General features: G+C 39.6%; 1 protein-coding gene across 1 annotated transcript; it reads right to left on the bottom strand.

The window, feature by feature from the left end:
• Nucleotides 1–6096: 6096 nt before the first annotated feature.
• LOC104452420 lies at nucleotides 6097–8161 on the bottom strand. The gene is made up of 2 exons (XM_010066887.3): nucleotides 7885–8161; nucleotides 6097–7325 (listed from the first exon to the last, which is right to left on the bottom strand). Exons 1-2 carry the CDS (start codon nucleotides 7976–7978, stop codon nucleotides 6622–6624), a joined length of 798 nt encoding a protein of 265 aa, XP_010065189.2. The 5' UTR covers nucleotides 7979–8161; the 3' UTR covers nucleotides 6097–6621.
• Between the last annotated feature and the right edge of the window lie 7254 nt (nucleotides 8162–15415).

The following is a 15415-nucleotide window of genomic DNA, read 5'->3' as shown; positions in this document are numbered from 1 at the left end:
TTTATCTTTTATAGGCATTAAGAGGTCATAGAAAACAAAGACCAAACTCATGGGTCTTAAAACACACAGAGGCTCCAGATTCCTAGTTGGGAATTGTTATTGGTGATATGAATGATGACTATAAATAGTGATTTCCCTAAAATATTGCTACAATATTTTGTTATAATGACCTGTGCTATAGTAACTTTTGCTACAAGTCTTATCTACCATTTCGAGAGTTATAGTTATAATTTGAATCATCGAAGCTATGCCATGCAAGCCATTCTTTCTTGTAGCATTGTTCCATTCCAATGTCATTAGGAGGACCATTGGTATTATGAGAGGATTCCTTTTGTGAGATTAGGGCATCCCACATACTTTAACTGCTTGAGACTTCTTCATGAATTTTGGAGGGTCCCGGAGTGTCGGTGAGCATGATTGGTTGGGGCCAGTTTGCTATTTGGGCATAATGAGAGACTGTGCTGGAGCCCATTCCAAGAGATAGGGGACCTTCCTATTGGGCATAGGATGCCTGAGTATATGATTCCTAAGAGGATTGTGTGGGATTGTCCATGTTTGCCATTTCTTGTCCTTGTGATGGAAGTGTCCTTACTCAATTCTGTATTTGCTTGAATTCCTCAAGTGTTTGTTTGGTAGCATGTTTGTTGCATAAAATATGAGTCGGGCACTTTCTATATTTTGTATTTGTGAATTGTGTAAGAATTGATTGATGGAAAAATATATCTTGTTTGAGAAATGAAGTTGAGAAATATTATATATTTTCACATTGCAAAATATTTTTGCAAAAAGCTCTTGATTTTAAGATGGTTTATGGAATGTTATAGAGATATCGATTTGTGAAATGTTATAGAGATATTGATTTGTGAAATGTTTTATGACATGCATTTGATTCAATTTGGTTTGTAAAATTTGTTAATGAGACGAGTCTATTTCGGTAGATGAATTTAATTGCGAAAGCTTTTTTGTGATATATGAAATGAATTCTAGATTTGCTTTGTGGATTGTGGAAGATGTTATGCTCAAATATCGCTACGAGCCTAGTGATGGGCTTGTGGGTATGTATACTAGTTTAGGATATCCTTGTGGACCAAGTCACCGGCTAATAATAGGTGGAGACTTTGCTAAGGGGAAATTTTGGTCGCATTGTCACTAGTCGTTGTATCATGACCATGGTTTGATATTGAGCAACAGATTGGTCAACGAAGTGGACTATTGATATGTGATTTGAGTTTAGTTGATGAAATGGACTATTGACATGTGATTTGAGATTAATCATTGGAATGGATTATTGACGTGTGGTTTCATATGAGATAGATCAATGTAATAGACCATTGGTATATGGCATGAGATTAACCAATGGAATAGACCATTGATGTGTGAATTGATGAGATTGATGAATGGATTTGACTATTGATATTTGTTTTGATATTATTATAAAATGAATATTTCTACTATAAAAACAGCTATGTTGAAGTATATGTAACTTATTTTATTATTATATGTTTGTTATATTATGAATTTTGGATTAAAAGAGTTGTTTTTTTTGGTTGCGGGTATACATAATGGGTGCTCTATCCGCTTAGAAGAGATGTATTACTCGCTGAGCTGTGATTGCTCACCCCTTTATTTTCCATTTTTTTTTTTTTAGGTTCCTCATTTAACAATAAGTATTATGAGCTTTACCAAAAAAAAAAAAAAAAAATAAGTATTATGAGAGTGATATCAACAAGAGGACTTTAGGAATTGTTTTTGGGAGCTTTGAGGCCGCACCTTTTGGGTGGAAGGACGACCATCTCATCTCCTATTCGTGATGGTTTTGGGCATGACATTTTTTAGCATAAGAACTTAGATTATGACCTTTTATTGGGTAGATTTTATAAAGATGCTATGAGGTTGTATGTTAGAATGCATCAATCTTTTGTTAAGTACTGGAATGGATGATTCATTTTAAGTCCATGCGGTTATTGATCTTGATTTGGAGAAGCTTATTGGGCTTTATAAAGTGTATCAAAGGCAAACGAGTTGTTACTTTTGATATGAAGAATGTATCTTAAGGTTCTTGAGGTGAGATTTCGAGAAAGAGATAAAGAGTCATTGTGGCGACTCGCATGAAGCAAGAGATGAGCCCCAAATTGATTTAACTGAGGAATATAAAGTAATGATTTCTTAGTTGCAAATCGCGTGTTCAAGAAGTGTGTGTTTCATATGAATAATAAAGAGTCGCATGGAAATCTAGTGGAGTTATATATATATATTCTTGATGTTATTTTAGGGGTTGTTTGGTTATCCTCATATCGTGATACTATTGTGATTATCTGCAGACTTAAAAAATATAAAAAATAATGTTATGAATTTAGAAAGTATTATTGTCGTCAGATATATTTCTTGAGAGTCTATTGGGTTTGTCTTCTTATAGGGAAATTGGTTTTGGTATTGATTACATACTTGATGCATCATTTTTTTAAGGTACCACTTTGAATGACATTTTCTAAACTTGAAAAAGAAAAAGAGATGATGAGCCTAGAATTATTTTTACAGCAAAATATGGCCATTAGAAATTTCTTATCATGCCTCTTGGATTAATAGATGTGCCTTCTACTTTCATATATTTGATCAATAGAGTATTCAAAGAGTGTATAGATAGATTTATTGTGGTGTTCATCGAAGACATATTGACTTACTAGAAGAACTTACGAATCTTTGTCATAACCTTTAGTCTTGCTGGGTCTCGATTCCAAGTATCACCTGCATTTTTCAACAAATTTTTATTTTTTATTTTGCGGCCTTTTTTGAATGGTTGTGGCATGGAAATATTTCGTGTTTTTATCACCCCACTTCAGCCGCTCTATTCTTGATCTCAAGTCCCAGTACATCTGTTCTGCACAGATTCTCTATTTGTTCCGTAAGTTCCTGCTGTTTATTTCTGTGTGTAGGTAAGCTCTAGAAATTACTTTCTCCTTGCAACTCATCTCTTAGGTCATTAATCCGCTTCTGGTTGTTTAGAAAAGTTATCTTGCTCCATTTGGCTAAAGCTAATGACACGCTTTTAATTTCAGTACCAAATCCTCAGCGACTAGGCCAGTTCATTCCAAGTGTCCTTAATGATCCTACTACACTCCTCATTTTCCAACCAAAAGGCCTTAAATATGAAGGCTTTGCTCCAGTTCGCCAGTTCAACTATCACCGGTTCAACTAATAGAGAGAGTAAAAGTGGCTATGGTTTAATTCATTCAAAAATTTTGAATTCGTAAAACAGCTCCGAGCAATGATTCGTAAGCCCGATATCCGACCCGGCCCACATGTACCGGGCTATTAATCAGATTCACAATTTTTCTTCTTTTAAAGTAGAGAGAGAGAGGGATTTGTCAAAAAAAAAAAAAAAAAGTAGAGAGAGAGGGGGGTTTATTTTTTTTTTGGGGGAAAGCAATCGGGGAGGGGCGCAAACGGAAGGACGGTGGGGATTGCGTTGGCCGCCTTCGAAACTTTTCCTCTCTCCCCCACTTTTATCCCCCTCGTCGCTCGCCATTCTTGCGACCCCCGGGTCCTTCCTTCATCCTTCCTTTTCCTTAGAATTCTTCATCTCCCTTTTCTTCTGCCAAATTTATCATCTTCGTTTCGACTAACGTCCGTGATTCGATCGGTGCCATGACATGACATGACATGCGCTTCCCTCCATTCCACCCATGTCAACCGTCGCCCCCGACACTACCCTCAAACGAAGACGACCCGCCCACCACCCCGTCGCGCAAGGCCAAGACAAGAAGAGAAAGAAGGAGCAAGTGCGTAGCAAAGGAGAAGGTGGCGGCGCGGCGTTGCTTGAGGTGCGGCACGTTGGGATCCCCTTGGTTTGAAAAGCCACCGGGCGCCCTTGCGAGTCCATCCGGGCGGAGGCCGGCCGCCTCTTCACGATAAATTTTAATTACGTTTTAATTTTTTTGAATTTTTATTATTTTTTTCTTTATTTTCTTTTTGGCTTTTTTCTTTTCCTTTCGTTGGTGACCAGCCATCGCCCATAGGCGACAGCCGACCATGGCCAGTCTATTGGCCTCACCAACCACAAGGGAGGCCCTATTGGGTGAAGGCAAGCCCCAACGAGGGAAGCCATTACCTAGGCTTGGCCGGGCGAGGGTAGGCCTCGCCTAGGCTAGATTTGGCGAAGCTGGCCCTTGTGTAGGGCAGGGCGGCCTCGCTAGGCATTGGTCGGGCGACGCTGCGACGGCAATGCCAATCGAGGGGAGCCCTTGTTGGGCCTTGCACTCACCCTCGTCCTCGCCCTTGCCCAAGTGGGTGTTGGCCTCACCCAGGCTAGGGTGGCCTTGCTCGGCGTCATCGTCGCTTGGCCGACACCTAGTGAGGTTGCCCTAGGTTGGGCAAGGGTCGACCTCACCAGATTCGGCTTGGGCGAGGCCGACCCTCACCGGGGCCCACCCTCTCCTTATCGGGCCTCACTTGTGGCGGGCAAGGCTAGTCGATTGGCCGTGGCCAATCGTCGCCTGTGGGCGATGGTTGGCTATCGGCAAAAGGAAAAGAAAAAGTCCAAAGAGAAAAGAAAGAAAAAAAATAGAAAAAAATAATAAAAATTCAAAAAATATTAAAATATTATTAAAATTTATCAATGTCTACGCAATAGGTATTACACAGCATTGCTGACGTCTATGTTAGCATTGATCAAATGAAACTGCAATAAAATTTATGACTGAATTGATGAAACTGCAATAAATTTATGATTTTTTGGATAATTTTTCCTGTAAAACAAAGACATGTTTCGTGCCTTTCTTTTATCACTAGCTCACAACTATAGCCTACAGGTGATCCTTGTGGTATACGTGTCATATTAGGCTCGAAGATCAACCTAATATCCTTTTATGTACATCGCAATTTCGGCTGAGATTTCAATCCATGCCAAAATTGGATTACGTCATGCCTTTTAATGTAAGGTCGATACCTAAAAACGCCATTTGCCTTTCGCTCGTCTCGAGCTCAATAGGCTTCTCACCTGTTAATCGAGGTTTTTTTTTTTTTTTTTTTTTTTTTTGTCGGTACCTGTTAGTCAAGTTTACTTACCACGCTTGGTGATAAAAAAAGAAAAGCGAAAAAGGAAGAAGAAGAAAGAATTTGTGCGTGCTAAGTTTAAGTAGATATGATCATAATTCAACAACACGTTGGGCTTGCGCACGTCAATAAGATTCTAAAAGCCCAACAAGATTCCAAAATACAGTTTCAAGTTACTTTTCGAATGGTAAGTAATTCATTTTTGGTCTCCACGTCGAATACTCGAAACAACCTTAAATAGGTCCGTTCAAGCCCAGACATTGTAAGAACAACATTTAACATTTTTGAATTCGTTGAACAGCTGCGAGTGATGATTCGAAAGCCCGATATCTGACCCGGCCCGCATGTACCGGGCTGTTAATTAAATTTACAATTTTTCTTTTTTAAAGTAGAGAGAGGGAGGGGTTTATTTTCTGGAGGGAAGGCAATCGGGGAGCTGCGGATGGACGGTGGGGATTGGATTGGACGCCATTGAAACCTTCCCTACCCCACCTTCTCCCGTGATCTGTCGCCCGCCATTCTTGCAACCCCGAATCCTTTCTTCATCTTCGCTTTCTTTCTGCCCTGTCTACATGTATTAGCATGCGTAAGGTATGGCTCCACTTGTATTCTGCATAGTAGACAAGGCTCGGACATGGAATTTGTCGCATCTGCACCATTCGTTCCTTGGCCTATATTGAAGAAAGTTCCATGAAATGATGTTTATTATGAGCGACGATCTGCACAGCCCTTGCCTCAGCTTGTGAGGGTTGGTTGGTGGCCCTCAGTCAACCATGGCAAGGGTCAAACGACGCTCATTGTGCCTTAATGATGCTCACGTCCTTCAATCTCGCTCGACCATAGCAAGCTCTATGTCTGTCTTCCGTGACCATGGCCAACCCTTTATGTGTTACTAAACTGATTTGAAATTATTATCAGTAATGGCTCCTCTCTTAAGCTCTTTTGTTTTATGGTTAAATATAATTTATCATTTAACTGGAATACCATATATACGCAAATTTAGGACAAAACCCACGCTAAAGCTAGTCTAACCCATCGGGAGTATAGCTTAAAGAATTAATTCTGATGGTCAAACAAGATTTGCTCAAAAAGCGTCTTAAAAACAATCCAGAAGCAGAAATATCAGAATTGCAGAGAACGGTAGAACCACTTTCTCTTGCGACTTTACTTCTATACAGAGATGATGACGATCATCAGGTCATATCCTGTTGAAAGCAAATCCGATCAGTTCGTTTACACAACAAGAAACAAGACTACACACACCCAAACATCTCAAGGACCTCTGATGGCAAATCCGACAAAGCTGCAGTTTGAAGAGTACTTAAAATTTCTACTGGGTATAGTTTGCAGAAGTAACATCCCACAAAGAGTTAAAGCGTATATTTTGCAGAGTGTTTTCATCTCCACTGCCGGCAAAGTTCTGGTGGAGACTGCCGGCAAATTGCAGCGTGCAATCTTTAGTCAATCTCGGCTATGACAATACGACTGGGGGTGGGAATATCCACAGCAGCTTGGGGATCACACAAATGAGATTGATCCATAAGTCTTTCGGCCGGTACTTTAACCACGTCATGGCGAACCCCAATACAACGGACTATTCATAGCAGCTTGGGGATCACATAAATGAGATTGATCCACAAGTCTTTCGACCGGTACTTTAACCGCATCATGGCGAAACCCAATGTCAGAGACCAAACGACTGACGCAATAGCTGCCATAACTCACCAGACCTTCAACTGCCAGACCACTAACTGCCAGACCAGTAACACGGGTCGTCAAGTATCCAAGTGGAAAGGACCCGACAGCACTTGTAGCAGCCTGAAAAGCTGCTGCTTGCCCACTTCGGCCTTCGCTAATTGCTGTCTCCACAAGCAGACCCGTTTTACAGTAGACAGCAAAGTCCTCACAGTTGTTCTTGAAAAGATTGTAGCCTCCGAAGCCATTCTGGAGGAGGTAAGAGGCACGGTGAAGCACATCTTCAGGGGGGTCAGATTTCGCAAGGGTGCAAGTCCCTCCTCGAGCGCTAGCAAGATGGAAAACAGGGGACACGCCGTACTCAAAGAGGTAGAGGTTTCCACCTGAAAGGAAGCAGTCGATGCACGAAGAGATGACACCATCAAGCCTCGACTGATCTCCGCATATCTCACATTCTGTGCTGATGGGAGGAGTGGGACATGAGCTCGAAATGATGCGGTCTAACACAGTACCCCTGCCGATTTCGTGTCCTGCCCCTCGAGTGAAGTGAATAACCTTCCCTTCAGTATCGTATATTCCTGTTCGTGAACTCAAAAGCGACAATCTTTTCAGTATGCGAAAGCAGCTAAGTCCATAGACGGTACGTGCTTGTAAAGAACATAATCCGGACGATCAAAGGATGGAAAGAATTCGACCTCCTTCAGTTGACAGGAGTAACCAACAATTCAGAAATAGAGGGAGCACAAGCTAAGCAAGGGGGGACAAAGGGGTGGCGGACTACCAAAAGGGTCAAGGGGATTCAATCTCTCTGTCACGTTGAATACGACGACTCATCTTAAAACATCTCCTTTTATACAAAAATCAGCAACGTTGCCACAATCTATATTAGCAGAAGTGGTAAAAACCGGATAGAAAATCCACCAAGAGAAGGAAAACGACCTCTCTGACAGACGCACGGGGGCAAAGATCCTATATATGAAACTAGGAAAGGACATTATCAATCATGTGAAGAATAGAGCAATTTTATAGCGAAAAAAAAAAAAAGCAGAGGAGTTGAGGCGAAATCATCCCCACCACCATCATCATCATCGTCGCGAAAAAGATTGCATTGGAAAAAGAGAGAAAAAGGGAACGTGCCGTGGTGGGAGTAGAGGTAAAAGTGACGCCAAGAGTAGATGTGATCCCCAGGCTTGAGTTGGTCCCTTTTGATATTGTTGGACAGCACTCCCATATCTGCCTCTTCCACTTCTTCTTCCTCTTCCTCTGCTTCTTCCTCTGCTTCTTCTCCTTCTTCCTTCACCCTGGCTATCGATTGGATTGATTGAGATATGAAAGTTTGGGTGGGAGATGCAATCACTCAGATTGCTTTGCCTCTACGCTATCTCCCTCCCACTCTTGGGAGAACTTTTGAAGAAAAATGAGGAGATAAAAGAAAAAGAAAGAAGGACGGTCCGGCAGAGAAAAAGGAAAAGAAGAGAGGGAGATAAAGAAAAAAGAGTCAAAAGGAAAGGAGAAAGAAGAAAGCGGGAGAAGGGGCAAATTCGGCCCTAATGATCCAGACAATATGCCAAGCCGACTCAACACTGTATCCCGATGCTTGGTAAGTGCTTGTGCCCTCATTCGTTCAACCGGAGTAGTTTTGGATTTAGGACTAGAAATTCGAAATTATTAAAGATTTGTGCGACAAAGTCTGATTTTTATGTTGTTGAACTATGTATTCATATAGAGACGATAGTTTAGGGTGACGTGAAACTGTAAGATTTTAAGGGGATCTCGATTTGAAATTACGACTTACCCAAAATGAAATTTCGAAATTTGTCACAAGTGCTGTCAAGTTTCGAACAGAAATATTCATGGCTGAATTTCAGCCATTTCTGGTGAGTTTTGGGGTAACTAAGTTGGGAGTAGTATGTTGAAAGCGCTTTTTATTGACTATAAATATGTTTGAAACGGAGTTCGGTGGAGAAATCCGGGCGTGATAAAGTTCGCACTCAAGCTTTTCATTGCGAATGGCTTGAATAATTGCTTTGGGTATGTGATTGGTAGTATAGCCGTTTCGTAGTTTAGGTAATGCATTACTTGATTTTAACATTGTTTGTCGCTTATCTAATAGGATCGCGAATTCGGCGATTTGAGTAATATTTGTTATTTGGTCGTAGGCGTTTCGAGGTGAGTAGTGCTATCTTTTCTAAGAATTTTTATAAAGGGGATTTATTCTCAGAATCAGGGAAGACTAGGTCAGTTGTAGCAGGTATGTTAACCCATAACAGGCGAACCTCTATTCAAGCCTTTCAGGAGCTGACTTTTAGCTGTGAACTATTCAAAAATTTGGATTAGAGATGCTCAAAGATGCTAGGAAAGTAACATCTCTAACTTAACCGAGCTGCATTTCTCAAAGGATCGTACTAAGTTGGAGAAGAAGATGTGTGTAGAGAGACACAGAGAGAATTTCATAAGCACATACTTTACTTCAAGGACTTTGCCCAAAACATTACATCCTCTTTATCTTTTATAGGCATTAAGATGTCATAAAAAACAAAGACCAAACTCATGGGTCTTAAAACACACAAAGGCTCCGGAATTCCTGGTCGGGAATTATTATAGGTGATATGAACGATGACTATGAATAGTAATTTCCCTAACATATTGCTACAGTATTTTATTATAATGACTTGTGCTACAATAACTTTCGGTACAAGTCTTATTTGCCATCTCGAGAGTTATAGTGATAATTTGAATCATTGAAGCTATGTCATGCAAGCCGTTCTTTCTCGTAGTGTTGTTCCATTCCAATGTCATCAGGAGGACAATTGGTATTATGAGAGGATTCCCTTTGAGAGATTAGGGCATCCCACATACTTTGATTGCTTGAGGCATGTTCTTCTTCATGAATTCTGGAGGATCCCGGAGTGTTGGCGAGCATGACTGGTTGGGGCCAATTTGCTATTTGGGCATAATGAGAGACTTGGGCATAATGAGAGATTGTGCTGGAGTCCATTCCAAGAGATAGGGTACCTTCCCATTGGGCATAGGATGCCTAAGTATATGATTCCTGAGAGGATTGTGCGGGATTGTCCATATTTGCCATTTCTTGCTCTTGTGATGGAGGTGTCCTTACTTGATTTTGTGTTTGCTTGAATTCCTCAAGTGCTTGTTTGGTAGCATATTTGTTGCATAAAATATGAATTAGACACTTACTATAATTTGATATTTGTGAATTGTGTAAGAACTGGTTGGTGGAAAAATATGTTTTGTTTAAGAAATGAAGTTGAGAAATCTTATATATTTTGACATCGCAAAACATTTTTACAAAAAAGCTCTTGATTTTGAAATGGTTTATGGAATGTTATAGAGATATCGATTTGTGAAATGCTTTATGACATGCATTTGATTCAGTTTGATTTGTAAAATTAGTTAATGAGACGAGTCTATTTCTAGTAGATGAATTGCATTGCGAAAGCTTTTTATGATATATGAAATGAATTCTAGATTTGCTTTGTGGATTGTGGAGGGTGTTATGTTCAATATTGCTATGAGTCTAGTGAGGGGCTTGTGGGTATGTATACTTAGGATGTCCTTGTGGGTCGAGCCACCGGCTAATAATAGGTGGAGATCTTGCCAAGGGAAAATTTTGGTCGCATTGTCACTAGTCGTTATATCATGACCATGGTTTGATATTGAACAAGAGATTGGTCAATGGAGTGTACTATTGATATGTGATTTGAATTTAGTCGATGAAATGGACAATCGACATGTGATTTGAGATTAATCATTAGAATAGATTATTGACGTGTGGTTTCATATGAGATTAATAAATGGAATAGACCATTGATGTATGACATGGGATTAATCAATGGAATAGATTATTGACGTGTGAATTGATGAAATTAATGAATGGATTTGATTATTGATATTTGTTTTGATATTATTATAAAATGAATATTTCTACTATAAATACAACTATGTTGAAGCATAGGTAACTTATTTTCTTATTATATGTTTGTTATATTTTAAATTTTGGATTAAAAGAGTTGTGGTTTTTGGTTGCGAGTGTGCATAATGGTGTTCGATCCGATTAGAACAGATGTATTACTCGTTGAGCCGTGGTTGCTCACCCCTTTATATTCCAAACTTTTTTTTTTTGTTTTTTTGTTTTTTGTTTTCAAGTTCCTCATCTAACAATAAGTAGTATGAGAGCGATAACGACAAGGAGACTTTAGGAATTTTTTTTGGGAGCTTTGAGGCCGTGCCCTTTGGGTGGAAGGACAGCCGTCTCATCTCCTATTCGTGATGGTTTTGGGCGTGACATTTTGTAGTATCAGATTTTTGATTATGATCTTTTATTGGGTAGATTTTGTAAAGATGCTGTGAGGTTGTATGTTAGAATGCGTCAATCTTTTGTTAAGTACTGGAATGGATGATTCATTTTCAGTCCATGCTTGGATCTTGATTTGGAGAAGCTTATTTGGCTTTATAAAGTGTATCAAGGGCAAATGAGTTGTTACTTTTGATATGAAGAATGGATCTTAAGGTTCTCAAGGTGCAATTTCAAGAAAGAGATAAAGAGTCATTGTGGTGATTTGCACGGAGCAAGAGATGAGCCCTAAATTGATTTAACTGAGGATTATAAAGTAATGATTTCTTAGTTGCGGCTCACGTGTTCAAGAAGTGTGTTTCAGATGAATAATAAAGAGTCGCATGGAAATCTAGTGGAGTTAAATATATATATTCTCGATGTTATTTTAGGGGTTGTTTGGTTATCCTCACTTTGTGATACTATTGTGATTATCTGCGGATTTAAAAGATATAAAAAAGAATGTTTTGAAGTTGGAAAGTATCGTTGTTATCTGATGTGTTTCTTAAGAATCTATCGGGCTTGTGTTCTTATAGAGAAATTGGTTTTGGTATTGATTAGATACTTGATGCATCATTTTTTTAAGGTACTACTTTGAATGACACTTTCTAAACTTGAAAAAGAAAAAGAGATGATGATCCTAGAATTATTTTTAGAGCAAAATATGGTCATTAGAAATTTCTTATCAAGCCTCTTAGATTAATAGATGCGCCTTCTACTTTCATGTGTTTGATCAACAGAGTATTCAAAGAGTGTATAAATAGATTTATTGTGGTGTTCATCGAAGACATATTGACTTACTAGAAGAGCTTAGGAATCATTGTCATAACCTTCAATCTTGTTGGGTCTCGGTTCCAAGTATCACCTGCATTTTTCAACATGGAAATTCTATTTCGCTGCCTTCTCCCAATGGCTGTGGCATGGAAATATTTTGTATTTTTACCACCCCACTTCAGCCACTCTATTCTCGATCTCAAGCCCCAGTACATCTGTTTGCACAAATTCTCTATTTGTTCTGTAAGTTCCTACTATTTATTTATGTGTGCAGATAAGCTCTAGAAATTACTTTCTCCTTGCAACTCATCTCTCAGGTCATTAATCCGCTTCCGGTTGTTTAGAAAAGTTATCTTGCTCCATTTGGCTAAAGCTAATGACACAGCTTTTAATTTTAGTTCCGAATCCTCAGCAACTAGGCCAGTTTATTCCAAGTGTCCTTAATGATCCTACTACACTTCTCATTTTCCAACCGAAAGACCTCGAATATGAAGGCTTTGTTCCTCTTCTCTGGTTCAACTAATAGAGAGGGTAAAATTGGGCTACGGTTTAATTCATTGAAAATTTTTGAATTCATCAAACAGCTCCAAGCAATGATTGGTAAGCCTAATATCCAACCCGGCCCGCATGTACTGGGCTATTAATCAGATTTACAATTTTTATTTTTTAAAGTAGAGAGAGAGGGGTTTTTTTTTTTTTTTTGGAGGGAAAGCAATCGGGGAGGGGCACAAATGGACGGACGGTGGGGATTGCATTGGCCGCCTTCGAAGCCATCCCTCTCTTCCCCACTTTTATCCCCCTCGTCGCCCGCCATTCTTGCAACCCCCCGAATCCTTCCTTCATCCTTCGTTTTCCTTCGAATTCTTCATCTCCGTTTTCTTCTGTCAAATTCATCATCTTCGTTTAGACTAATGTCTGTGATTCGATCGGTGCCATGAGATGACATGCGCTTCCCTCCACTCCACCCATGTCAACCGTCGCCCCCGACACTACCCTCAAAGGAAGACAACCCGCCCACCACCCCGTCGCACAAGGCCAAGACAAGAAGAGAAAGAGGGAGCAGTGCGTAGCAAAGGAGGCGGCGGCGGCGGCGGCGGCGCTGCTTGAGGTGTGGCACGTTGGGATCCCCTTGGTTTGAAAAGCCATCAGGCACCCTTGCGAGTCCATTCGGTTGGAGGCCGGTTGCCTCTTCACGATAAATTTCAATTATATTAAATATTTTTTGAATTTTTATTTTTTGTGATTATATTTGATAGGGCTAGTAAGAACACCTAGAGGGGGGGTGAATGTGTTAAAAAATTTATTGCAAAATTTAACAACTTAATTCGATTTTTGAGAATAACAGACTGAAGATATAAAAGACTAAAAATAGTTATATAAGACTACGTATTAAAATAAAGAGATTAGGGAAAGAGAATGAGAACACGAAGTTTATAGTGGTTAGGCTTAGACCAAGCCTACGTCCACTCTCCCGCACTGACAGCCTACTGGCTGGATTCCACTAAGATCAAAAAGAGATTTTATAGTCTCACGTCCTTGATTTCACAGTGGGGAAATTCAACCACATTTCCTCAAGGTATCACAAGTGTTTAAACTCTCTCTCTTGAGCACAATTAAAGCTCAATAATTGAATCAACAAAGAACTAGGAGCTTCGGATTTTGGAATTTTTCTTTCATACACACTCTCGAATAACTTGAGCGTTTTCCTTATATACTCATTCATGCCAATATAACCGTTGGCACATTCCAAAGGAGTTCTTCCAATCAACCCGTTGGATAGAATCAATTAGGGAGATCTCAAGTTATTTAAGGAATATGATGATAGCCCACCAATCCTGTTCATCCATACAATCAGGATCTATGTTTCCATAAGTAGAACCTTCCAAGTATACTTCGCCAATCAACAAATCTAATTATCCAAATTGATTTCAATAAGAATAATTGATCATGGGATGCTATCTCCAGCCGTGGGATCTTCTTCAACCGTACGAACCAAATCCTTAAATATATGCTCGCATTTGAATAAGATTTCTTCATTAGATAAATCTTTTCTTCATTGGTCTGAAAGCTATCAATGAGGGTAGACTTTAAGTCTTGAGTTTGGAGGTTTTCAGGCTTTGACGATAGAGTCTGCAAGTCTTCAGACTAGACTGATGGAAACGTTTTGTCAACTTCAAAACAAATAAAAAAGTTTTCTCCAACAATCTCCCCCTTTTTTATGGTGACAAAACTTTCCTGCAGATTTGAAAACTTTTAACCTGCAAAACAACACTTAAGCAACACAAGATATCTCATAAAAAGAAAAGTAGATTAGGATATGGATAGCAACGATTCTGCAACCATAAAAAAACAAGTTAGTCTTGCAAAAAACTATCCATTTCATAATCACTAACATAGCTTAAGTTATTGCAAGCATTAAAAGATCAAATCAAGCAGTCCAAACCACAACCAATCAAAAGATAAGTCCAAACAAAAAATCCAAATCAAATCCAAAACAAAAGTCAAATCTGCATCAAACTTCTCCCCCTTTTTGTCAACAGTAAAATGTGGAGAACAAAAAGTTGTGTGAAAAGAGAGAAAATCAAGGCTGTTTAGGATGGCGAACAAGCTGGAATTCTCTCATGGAATTCATTGTCTTCTCAAGCTTCCCAATGGTCTCCTTTAGTTGCTGTAAATCTTCACCCTTCACATGATCTTGCACTTGAGTCTTCAGGGCGTTTAACTGATCTTGCAAAGATATTGAAGTAGCCATGAAAGTGTTCTTGAGATCCTGCATCTCATACCTCATAGCATATTGCTGTTTCCTTACATCCAATAGAATCTCTAGTAGTCTCGAAAAGTCTGCTGTTTGAGCTGTTGCAGCACTAGGTCTAGCAGAGTTGATTCCATAAGTTTTGAGAATGGAGGGATCTTTAGCAAATTGTCCATCATGACTATGAGTGGATGCTTCAGGATAATGAGAGGGATACACATCATCTGGATTTGCTGCAGAACGACTCACATCACTAGTAAAGATAGACGAAGAAATACCTTGATGTCCAACAACTCCCCCTGTTTTGATGGTTTCAGGTGGAGTAGGAAAGATTTCTTCTTGTTCAACTTCAGCTTCAGAGTGATGCACATCAATAGGTCTTGCCATATCAGGTTCACTAGACAAGGAGACAGCCAAGGTTGGCTCAAAATAGTCTTCTTGTCCCTAGTCTCCCTCTTCTTCTCTATCTTCTTCCTCTTCTCTTCTTTCTTCCTCTGTCCTCCTTTGTTCTTCATTTTCCTTCTCTATCTCTTCTCTCTCCTTTTCTCCTTCTTCCGGCTCTTCTCTAGTCTCTTGAAAGCTAACAAAACTCTTCAAGTTTCTCAAAGCTGAAAGAGTCATTTCATTCTCATCCTCTTCATCTTGCAAGATGAGAGTTCTCTTCCTCTTTACAAAGAACATCCATAGGCTCCTTGCCTTTCCTTTTGGCTGCAGCAGAGTCTTGTTTTGCTTTGATGGGAGACTTCTCTTTCATGCGCTCTAACACCTTGTTAAGCTCTTTCAAACGC

Source organism: Eucalyptus grandis, chromosome 7 (assembly GCF_016545825.1).
Source record: "Eucalyptus grandis isolate ANBG69807.140 chromosome 7, ASM1654582v1, whole genome shotgun sequence".
NCBI classification, from domain to species: Eukaryota; Viridiplantae; Streptophyta; class Magnoliopsida; order Myrtales; family Myrtaceae; genus Eucalyptus; species Eucalyptus grandis.
Note: the sequence above shows the minus strand (reverse complement) of the source record. Positions and strands in the feature narration are given on the sequence as shown.

What these genes read in the sequence shown, in the direction of transcription:
- LOC104452420 (XM_010066887.3), bottom strand. Translation starts at nt 7,978, where the DNA reads ATGGGAGTGCTGTCCAACAATATCAAAAGGGACCAACTCAAGCCTGGG. An exon ending in TTACCTCTACTCCCACCACG is followed by an intron (nt 7,326 to 7,884) that starts GCACGTTCCCTT and finishes GTTCACGAACAG; the next exon opens with GAATATACGATACTGAAGGG.